Raw genomic sequence first — 11,762 nt, 5'->3', positions numbered from 1 at the left:
AAAACATATGTGCAGAATGTTATCATGCTAATATGTAATAACACATATGAAAATAATTTAGGTCTTCATTATACATTTGTAGCATTTTTTTCTTTTTTGTGTCTTAAACATTTTTAAATATTCAATGAACTAATATATTTATTACATAATTATTATTGTTTTATGTTTTTTATGGTTAGCTTTCTATTTTATTTATTTGTGTGATCATTTATTTTATTACTAATATATGGGAGTTAAAGATTAAGTATATGCAAACAGGCGAACAAATTTTATAAATATTATTATTTTTTATAACATGCTTATTTTCCAAAACTAATTTGTTCATTAAAATGTTACAAATTAGAATATCTCAAATTCACACTAAAATGGCAAATACACATTTTTCTTATTTCCTTCATGTAAATAAAATCGGCTTGTATATATGGGTAAAGATCGGGAAAATACCATGCACATAGAATAAAAAATAAATAGCTTTTCTGCGTTTTTATGGATTTACATAATATGATATAAAGGTAGACTAATTGTGGAGAAATAATTTTATTTTTTTTAATATTTACAACTTGTTTATTTGAATGAAAATGCAAAGTTGATTTGATGTGAACAGACAAATCGTTGAAATTTTACTATGCATAATGAAATAAAATGATGAAAAAAACAAAACAAATAAATATAATAAAATTTCCTATAAAAGTGATACACACAGTATTATGTATTGGGTACAAATATGCAAGGCTTCCAATGCAAAACATAATTACACAGTAACATGGGCATACAAATAATCCCTAATATCTTCATACAATTTATTGAAGTTAGTTTTTTGATAAAATAAAATAAATAAATTAATTAAACATAAATCATACTTATTTTCTATCATGGTATTGGTTAATTCAATTATATCCTTTTGATCGATTTTAGGATTTGTAGATAAATTATAAGTTCCATCTTTGTAAACTAAATTAAACTTATGATTATAAATAGATCTAATTTGATCAGCAATATGCTCATAAATATTGTCACTTAAGGGTGAACTTCCGTTTTGCAAATATATATTAATAATAGAGTTTAATAAATCATTGTCCATCTCTTTATTTAATTTAATATAAACCGCAATATTAGTAATAACGTTATAAAGTGTATTTTGATGATCTGAATATATATTTAAAAATTTTAAAATAAATAATTTTTGGAAAAATATTTGTGCTATTCTATTTGCAACACTACAAGTATTAATATCAAATTTATTATAGTAATTATTTATAAATAAAAATAAGTATAAAATATTGTATATCAATACTGTATTATTTATGTAAAATAATAAATCCTTTAAACAGTTAAACGTATTTATAATCATATTTTTATATGAGCAATGAAAAAGAAATTGTTCCAAATTTACAATATTTTTCGTATTGATAGTTGACAAATGTTGGCTAACATGCTCATATATATCTGGTTTATTTTTGTATAATAACATAAAAAATTCTTCAGAGTTTTTTTCAAAGTCACATTTTTCTAATATATCATCCATTTTATTATAAAAATTATGATGGTCAATATAGTTTTTATTGTTTATAAAATTTCGAAGGCATGATAATAATATTACTATTTTATCGGCCCCTATTTTATAGGTATTTGATAATTTGTTTTTCTCTGTAATTTTTTCGACAAAATAATCTACATATAACAATATATATATATTATTTGTATAAGTACTAATTGATTCAATATAAAATAATAATAGGTTTATATTATTTGTACTTGTTTCTAAATTGCTTATAAAATAAGTTAACATGTGTTTATAATTTGGAATTTTTCCTATCGTTAAAAGGAGTATTGACAAATATTTTTTTAAATCGATATTTTTCATGTTAATGAAATAATTATTTTTTTTTAAAAAATATACGTAGTTTAATTCATCGGATATGATTTTAGGCGAATCTGAATTGTTTGTCTTAATGTCTAGATTAGAATTATCTTTATCACATTTTTTAGAGGAAAACAAAATATCGAAATAATGATTTTCATTGAGATGTGAGGAAGTCTTTTCAGACTTTTGTTTTTTTACTGCAATATTATTTTGATTTTTTTTATTAAAACCAAATTTTGAATAATAATAATTATAATAAAGAATGGGAATATGGTTAAATATTTTTATGCAATTGGCAATATTTTTAAATTTTGTAGGAGTATACTCATTAACATATTGAGAAACGCATTTTAATCTCTCATCGATTAGACGTAAAATAATAAATTTAGCATCTTCGTTTTGTTCAAATTGATGAATTGAATCATAGTTAATGTCATTTTCAATTGAATAAATATTGTCCATCATCTTTAATAGTAAAAATAAATGGTGTGTATTGGCATGTCTAAGTATGGTACAATTCGTTTTGATAAACTTGTAAAAATCATAAAAAAAATTTGTATTGTATATATTTTTTGTTTTTTTATTTACTTCATTTGTTATAGTATCCTTTTTTGCTATTCCAGATATGTAGTAGAAACACTGAATAATCATGTGAAGTTTATTTATATCTTGAATATTTACTTTTTCATTTTTTATTACAAGATGATTGCCTTTATTTTTTAATTTGTTAAGATTTAACGATTTTAAAATTTCGAAAAATATATTAGCACAATGATTGAAAAATTCGTTATTATATATATTATAAGTGGCAAATAAAAAATATATTTTTGTGATTTGATCTAAATTTAAATCATCTTTTCGCTTATAAAATAAATAGGTGCTATATTTTATTAAATTTTTGGCTAAAGCATTTATTTGAGTATTATTTTGGTTAGTTAAATTTTGTTTTTCAAAATTTGTTAATATAATTTTTTTTAAAACTTCCTTTTTGCTATCCAACCCTGATATATTTCTTACTAATTCATTGTTTTCATAAATACAACGGGACATTATATCATAATGTAATAATCCATCATTGTAATTAAAATAATCTTCTTTTGAATTCCCTTTATCACTTTCATAGTATACATAAAATAAATGAACTAATAGCAATTCACTCGTTTTAAAATTATAAATATTATTTATAACATGTTCACTAATTTGTCTTAAATATTCCACATTTACATTGTTAAATAAAAAACTATATAATATTAATAAAATATGATCTACAGTAAAAATATTTAAATTATTCATAATAAATATATAAACCTTTTTTATATTATTTATACACATTTTTTTTTTATTATCATTTTGGATATTAATAACCTTATAATTAAAATTATGTTCATTTATTTCATTTTGTGCATTTTCTAAACTAATCAAATTATTATTGCTTTTGTAACTATATATCATCGTTTCTTTCTTATAAATATTTTTTTTTTTTATAATATCTACATTTTTATAAAGATAACACATTCCTGCATCAATGTTAGGCATGCCGGTATTCTCATTATGTTCATTACCACTAGCATATCCACCAACATTTTCGTTACTTTTTTTTTTCAAATTTTTTACTAATTTGATCATATAATTATTATATTTTAATTTGTTATATAAATCGTCATTTGTAGCAAAAAGGAATGAACGAAATTGATGGAATATTTTTTCTTCTTTAAAAAAAAAAAACATATGCTTCGATCTAGTTACCCAATACCGCATAATTTGAACAGATATTCAGTTTGTAAAAAAGAAAAATATATTTGTCTTACTTATATAGTAGCATTTATATACCATATTTATTCGATTTTAAAGAATAACAAAGAATATAAATATACTCTTTGCCCAAAATATTGACTTTATTTTTCTCTATTTCCCCCTTTGTTTATATAAACCACTTAAATTATTATAGTACATTTTTTTGATGGGGGAATTTAATTTATTTATATGATATATAGACTGTTGCATACTGATATATATATGTGGGTATATGGATTTATATGCTTGATTAAATGACGAAATTTTTATATTATCACAAGGACATATTCGCTAAAATAATTAAATTTTAAAAAAAGTAAAGGTGAAAAATGCATAGCTAACATAATAAAAGGGTAATGATATGGCAAAAAATACTACTATTTCAAGGGGTAATAAATTAAAAAAATATGGCAATAATTTGTTAAAATTTTAGCATTGAACTGAGGGTTTATTTTTTCACTTTTGTAAATTGCATTTTATTTACATTTCCTTATTTTGTTCTTCAAAAGATGAAAATGTATTATATATATATATTTATGCATATACATATATTTAATATATACAATATTTATATGTTTATGATATAAAAATGGAATATATTACAATTCCTATAAGTGGGCGCGATGTTGTATAAATTGCGGTAAAGCACTAAATCGTAAATATTAAACAATGCATAATTTAATATAAGAATATTATACTTTGATATTTGTTGGTATCTTACATATTATAAATAATGTTTTATTTTTTTAAGTTTATAAAAATACTTACCATCATATTTTATGAGGAAAGTACATAACCTTGTAAGGTTATATATACAGATGGCTAAATATATATTAAAATTCTTGATTTTCAATATTTTTATTGTACCTATTATACAATTATATATTCTATTCCTATTGCCCTAAATACGGTAGAGTTATTCCTTTGAAAATATATTCATTCTCGCATGTAATTAATAGTATTTATATATGTATTTTATAATTTTCATTTTATTGTTTTTTTAATTATATCTATTTATTGATAATCATTTAAAAAGTTACATATTTTTAAAATAAGATTTGATAAACACGTTTCGAGCTGTAAATTTTCATTTGTATAACCAAATGGCACAAAAAAGCAGATATAAGCATATTCAATTAATATTATATATATAAATATATATCGTAATCTTTTGATGAAAAAAACAATTAAAATAGTCATAACTTATATTTAATTTAAATTAGTTTAAACTCTGTAAATTAAATAAAATTGGATATTAATATATTTTTGAAAATTGCATTCCCTTATTCAAAACGAAAAAAAATAAATTGAAAAAGAACTGAGCAAATCACGAAAAGCCTATATTAAAATATACCATTATATAAAAATTAATAATATTATCAACATTCATGTAATATTAATTGCAATAATAGAAATAGTACCAATAGTTATAACATCAGAAATATTAATGATAACGTGAATCTTAAAATTTTGAGACACTCTTTAAAAGTATATTATATATATATATATATTAATTAAAAAAATGAATTACCTGAGAAACAGAAAAAATAAGGAAAATGATAATAAAGAGGGATCTGATCCCCAGACAAATGCAAATAAGGGAAAAAATAATAAAACAAAGACAAGTTGGGGTTGTAAATATTTAGTAGATGAACATATACGAACTAAATGTAAATATTCTATTTTGATGGGGTTATTTATTGTATTTTTAATTTTTATTGGATTTTTTCAAAAATGCTTAGAATTTTATCACACACATTTTTATAAGTTCAAATATATTGACGTATCTGATACAGAAAAATTAAAAGAAGTATTCTTTAGCAATAAACCTTATTTAGTTTATTGCAAAAATGACAAAAAGGAAGTTATACACCCTGTTATTAATAATAGTATATCAAGTTTTCCATCTATTTTAAATGTAGCCATAACCAATTGTAAAAGTTTATTACCTAGTAAACAAAATGTTTATCAACGTTTTAATTTAAGTGATAATACAAAGGCTTTTATAGTATGTTATGGAAGAAAACCAAAACCTATTACTGATGCTATATTAAATAATAGAAAAAAATTTATAGCATTTGTGCATGAATCACTAGTATTTGGGGTACCATTTTTTAGTAAATTCCCACAATTTCAAACAAAATGCCTAAACAAAAATAAGAAATGTGTTTTATTTATTAGTAGTGTAAATTTAACTACCAAAAGTGTTAAATATAATTATATTAATGATATATTTGTTAATAATAAATATTTTGGTATTAATTCTCTGATAGTTGATAATAGAAAATTCTTAGTTAAATTAAGTGATGAAGTATTTAATTCTTATTCGAAAAAAAAAGATATTCATGTTTTATGTCTTTTTAATAATAGTACTGATGATACTAATGAATATTATGGATATTTTTATAAAGATGAATTTGATAATTTTAAAAAAATATCCTCTTTTATATCGGGCTGTATAAAGGCTACTCCTACGAGTCGTGAAACAATTAAATTGTCATCAACTCCACAAATTAAATACCGAACTAGTAAAAAGAAATGAAGAATTACAAAAGTGAAAAGAAAGAAAAAAAAATAACACACATATGCATAAGTTCGTAATTTCTACATATTCTGCTCATATATGGGTTTATAACTCCTTCTGGAATATGGATGGATGAAGAAAATTACATAAATATTTATTCATTGCGTGAAAAATATACGATCATTAATAGTAAATATAACTATACATATTCCATAAAATGTTTAATCCTGTAAATGTTACAAATGCTTATATTTAATTTTGTTTTTATTTTATTTATTTATTTATTTTAATAATATTATTGTTTTTAATTTTTTTATTTTATTCTTTCTTTTTTTGTTTTTAAATTATACTTTTGTAAAATTTCATGTTTATTCGTTCCTATGTGTTAAAATATATATCGCCATATAAAACAAAAATACATACGAAGGAACTTATCCAAATTTTGTCTTTTATAAAATGCATTTTTTTTTATTACCTGCACAAATATTCATATATGTGTATATATGAATTGCATATTTATGCTTCCAAAGTTTAATATGGCAAATGCATTTCATCAACGATTTTCAAAAACGCTATATATTAACCATAAATTTTTAAAACATTCAAAAAAAATATATATAGCCATCGATATGTATAGCTATATATACGTACATATATTTATTTATTTATTTATAAAATATAAATTTCTCAAAAAAAAAAAAAAAATTGTATTTATGCATATATAGCTGTATACACATGCCACAAAAAAATGATGAATTATTTCATCATAATATGCTGAAAATTATAATTTAGTTTCTAATACTTATTGACCAATATTGTAAAACGTTTAAAAACAATATACTCATCCTATAATTAAAATTATATGCATAAAAATGTTTCATTATTTGTAAAGTTTTACATTATATATATATTGGTTAATGTAATACCAGTTTTAGTCACTTTTATTTGTATTTTCATTTTCCTTTTCCTTTTCCTTTTCATCTTCGTTTTTTGGTGTTTGATCATAATTTGTTGTTTCGCTAGGTCGACCCACAATTTTATAGTAAATTCCCTTAAAAAAATTTGTATGTTCAACTTCAAACTTTCTGTTATCTCTATTATTTTGTTTATGTGGTAATACAATTTTCATAATTTCATCATTCTCTTGTTGTAACTCTTTTATTTGTAATTTTAACGTTTCTAATTTATGATTTAACGCTAATTCTTTTTTTGACTCCTTTATACTATTTCTTTTATATTCAGCAATAATAATTAAAGCTGCTGTTAAGAATATGATGGTTTCTCCAAGTATTTCACTACCTACATTCACAGATTTACTTTCGCTTATATAAGAACTATAATTAACATTGGTTAAATTGGAATTATAAAATTTTTTTTGGATATATTGTTCAAAAAAATAATATTTTTTTCCGCAAAATATACATATACTTTTAAATTTTTTATTTTCTATGGCCTTTTTCTTTATATAGCCGGATATAGGTTTGCTTATTTGTCTTACTAATACAATTCCGATTTTAAAAAAAGGGATCATTTTCTTTTTTTTTTTTTATTTATTATTTTTTATAAAGCTCTTTTCTTTATCACTTCATAAATTTTGTTAAATTGCCAACGTTATTTCACCCCCCTTACTAGGAATATTAATAAAACGCATATACAAATATATCTTCGTATTTCTATTATCATCTGTGTAATGTATTGTTTGTTTTTTTTTTTGTCAATACCCTTCATATATTTATTTTTTATTGTTATTTTACATATTGTATTTCCTTTTAAATCTGTCATTTCTTTATTGTTTGGTCCGCTTTTTCATTAAAAACTAAATATAGACGAGTTATTTTTGTATTTTTAAAATAACACATGAGTGTAATATTTTTTTGAAATATATAAAAAAAATTAGAAATTTTCTTTTATTTTAATTTTGTTCTGGTCACTTTAAAAATGCATGAAAATATACATTTAAATAGAAAATTGAAAGAAATCCACCAAATATATATATATTATGTATATGTATTCTCCCATATGCTTCATTTTTTTTTGCAAAATTATTTGCAATATAAATAATATATAGTATATTGTGCATACATAGGCATTTATTTTTTACATATTTTATTTTTTTTAAATGATCACATAAAATAATAATTAATAGAAATTTACTAAACTATATAATTGTTGTAATTTTTTTTGTAAAATATTTGTTTGAATGAAACATATTTTTAATATGCGTGGCACAGCGTATATTACAATTGTACTAAATAATTGAAAAATATATTATAATTTTTCAAAAATATGAAAACGAATAAAAGTGTTCTATAAATATATATATGTACAAATATATTTCCCCTCTTTTTAAATGCTTTAATAAAATGTATGTGTAACCATCTTAAAATGAATAATGATTTATGAAAAATAGAAAGTAATAAATAAAAAAAAAAAATGAAAATGACGAAAAAAACGAAAAAAAAAATGTATTTTTATAAATAATGAACGATATTTTCCATATCATTTTTGTCCGCAAATATTGAATGGGTATCGGTTGAAGATTCCTTCATTTTGTTTGTATCATCGAAATTGTGTAAACTTTCCAATTGTACTTGTTCCTTTTGGAGAGTAAGATTTTTCATATCTTGTCTTCTCTCTGGATTTTGTCTATCCAATTGTTCAATAATCTTTTTTTTTTTTTTAAGAATTTTTTGTGTCCTACCTCTATAAGATTTATATTTGAAAACGTCGACTTGTGTGTGTTTGATTCCATCATTAATCATTGATGGTCTTCTATAAATTTTAATGTTTTTTGGTGCATATATTTCAAATATTTTTATTCCTCGCCCTGTGATTGAAAACCAGCATAAATCTGATATAACAATATCATCTATACTTTCATAATCTTTACCCAAAACTTTAACAGTATGTTTGACAAATGGTTTTAGTAGATCAAAATCTGAATAAACATGGGGAGGATATAAAAAAGAACATTTTTTTTTTTCTAAAAAATTTTCAATTTTTTCACTTCTACACATATGTATTGTGACTTTATTTGATATATAAAAAGTTAGTAATGCAAAATTCCCATAAATTAAATTAATATAGCATAAACTTCCTAAAATAATAGAATAATCATCTTTAAGCTTATAAGTAAAAGGTTGAATTTTTTTATTTATTATTATACTATTTAAATCGATATCCTTATATAATATAGAACTATATTGATATTTTGTTGGAATTCCAATAGTATCAATTATATTAATATCTTTTTTTAATTTGAATACATTATAATTTAATGTTGTATATGGTATATTTGAAACCGTTACCCCTCCTTTTTTTCTTTTGTTATATATATCTCCTATATGTTTATAATTTATAAATTTTAAAAATGAATTTAAAAAAGAAGATTTGCCAACATTTACACACCCAACTATATATATATCAATCCCTTTATCTATGTCTATATAATTTTTCATTCTTTCTTCTAATATATTATAATTATAGCATTTCAATGCTGATATAAATATTAAATCATTTATATGAGTATTTTTTATTTGTCGTATCATATTACGAAACCATATTTTTATAATATCAAGATTTGTCGATTTAGGTAAGCAATCGATTTTATTAACTAGCCATATAATATTTATATCTTTATTTTTGCATCCTATATACAATTCAGGAAGTATAGTATTTTCAATATTTGTTATGTCGATTATATAAAGTACTAAAGATTTTTTTTTCATTTTTTTTATCAAATTATTCATTATATTATTTCGATCAGCTTCTATATATTTAGCGCCACTTATATTCATTTTTTCTGCATCTAGTCTTTTTATTTCATTTCGTTTTTTTAAAATATCTTTCTTCTCATATATATTAATAAATCTCTTGTCAATGTTGTATGAACTGTCTTCATAATATTTCACTTCAGATGTGTTATTTTCTAAAATATTAATTTCATCTTCATTTTGGCAAACGCTTTTTTTATTATCAATTCGAGAATCTATTTGTTCATTTATACATAATTCCTTCTCTTCACATTGATCATTTTTTATATTTTCAAAATTATTTTCGTTTATTTCATCATATTTTTCTTGTTCGTCTGAGTATTGATTTATCTCAATAGAGTTTTGGTGTAACTTTTTTTTTATAAAAGTAAGGGATTTAATGTTACATTTGTTAGTATTATTTATGATATTTTTAGTCCCTTGATAAATATCCGAATAATTGCCTAACAACTCTTTTGGATTTTCAACGTTTTCCTCTTCTTCAAATCGTTCTACAATAATTTGATTATTATCAGTATTTTCACTTTTTAATAATTCGTCATTTTTTACACTATTTAAATTTTTCTCAAAATGTTGTTCCTGATTTTGTCCTTCATCTTTTTCCTTCAATTGGTCAAATTTAATATGATCATTACCAAGATTTATCTTTTCATTTTTGTAATAATCTGTTGATTTATTTATATTTTTGTTATTTTTTTTTCTTTCATGATTTAATCGAATTTGTTCTTGTAAATTCGTTCGACATTTTATAATATTTTCAATTCTATTAACATCGACATCACATTTTGTATCTGATAGTTTATAATGTTGTAATCTATAACAACGTTTACATAAAATAATTTTTGTTTTAACTCGGTAGTTCAAAAAATTATTAACATCAACTTTTATTCCGTCAGGTACACAATCTACTTCTTCACCTTTAACTTTTGTATAAAACTTTAATCGACCATTTGTATATTTTTCATAAACATTATATGGAATATACCCACTTTTTTTTTCATCAATAGTTTGTAAAAATTGGCCACAGCCAATACAACTAAGCTTTCTTAATGGATTTGTATAAAATGGATCATGCTCTATCTTTAAGTTATTATTATTATTATTATTATCATTGGTATATTGTCTGTTATAAAACGCTTTAAACGCGTTTTTAGGTGAATTTGTTATTATTCGATATAATTTTGTGTTGTGGCATATATTTCTACAAAGTACTTTCAGCATTTATACAATTCCCTTATTGTGTATGTACGTCCTGTTTTCATACATATGTATGCAATTACAAATATGCATGCATATATTTATTTATTTATTTATTCATTCAATTTTACGCGAAAAAAAATATTGATAGATATGGAAACAAACGATTGGAAACATGCTCATATGCAATAATTTTATAAATACAAAAAACTGGAGAAAATAATTTGTGTAAATTTTCTACAAAATTTAAACTAATCCAATTTAACTAATGAAATATGCTTCAGAAAAAGAACTTAGCTAGGGAATTTAACATTACAAACGCAACAATATCAATGTTTAATTTTTGGAGAATGAGCAAAGTATATTTTACATTTTTTTATATTTTTTAATTTTATATTTTGTTTGTTATATTTATTTTTTTGAATATCACATCATCTACATATTGTAGGAAATGTATATATAGCGTATAACTATTTATTAACAGAATTATCATTGGAAAAAAAAATTTATAATATATGCTAGAAGAATTTTCATTTTGATTTGAAGGAAATATAAATTATTAGAATTTTAAATTAAAAAAATATTTAACATGCAACTTATTTTATTTTCA

The 11,762-nt window shown here is 21.4% G+C and overlaps 4 protein-coding genes across 4 annotated transcripts; 1 reads left to right on the top strand and 3 right to left on the bottom strand.

Annotated features, from left to right (window-relative positions):
• Window positions 1-751: 751 nt before the first annotated feature.
• On the bottom strand, window positions 752-3,622 carry PBANKA_1323100 (conserved Plasmodium protein, unknown function; the record flags this gene model as incomplete). The annotated part of the gene is made up of 1 exon (XM_034566824.1): window positions 752-3,622. The coding sequence occupies one exon, from the start codon at window positions 3,620-3,622 to the stop codon at window positions 752-754; it is 2,871 nt and encodes a 956-aa protein (XP_034423383.1).
• Window positions 3,623-5,180: 1,558 nt separating this feature from the next.
• Window positions 5,181-6,200, top strand: PBANKA_1323000 (conserved protein, unknown function; the record flags this gene model as incomplete). Its single annotated transcript, XM_034566823.1, has 1 exon — window positions 5,181-6,200. The coding sequence occupies one exon, from the start codon at window positions 5,181-5,183 to the stop codon at window positions 6,198-6,200; it is 1,020 nt and encodes a 339-aa protein (XP_034423382.1).
• Window positions 6,201-7,113: 913 nt separating this feature from the next.
• PBANKA_1322900 (OPA3-like protein, putative) lies at window positions 7,114-7,713 on the bottom strand (the record flags this gene model as incomplete). Its single annotated transcript, XM_034566822.1, has 1 exon — window positions 7,114-7,713. One exon carries the CDS (start codon window positions 7,711-7,713, stop codon window positions 7,114-7,116), a length of 600 nt encoding a protein of 199 aa, XP_034423381.1.
• Window positions 7,714-8,653: 940 nt separating this feature from the next.
• On the bottom strand, window positions 8,654-11,176 carry PBANKA_1322800 (GTP-binding protein, putative; the record flags this gene model as incomplete). Its single annotated transcript, XM_034566821.1, has 1 exon — window positions 8,654-11,176. The coding sequence occupies one exon, from the start codon at window positions 11,174-11,176 to the stop codon at window positions 8,654-8,656; it is 2,523 nt and encodes an 840-aa protein (XP_034423380.1).
• Window positions 11,177-11,762: the final 586 nt, after the last annotated feature.

The sequence above is a fragment of the Plasmodium berghei genome, assembly GCF_900002375.2.
Source record: "Plasmodium berghei ANKA genome assembly, chromosome: 13".
Classification (NCBI taxonomy): Eukaryota; Apicomplexa; class Aconoidasida; order Haemosporida; family Plasmodiidae; genus Plasmodium; species Plasmodium berghei.
Note: the sequence above shows the minus strand (reverse complement) of the source record. Positions and strands in the feature narration are given on the sequence as shown.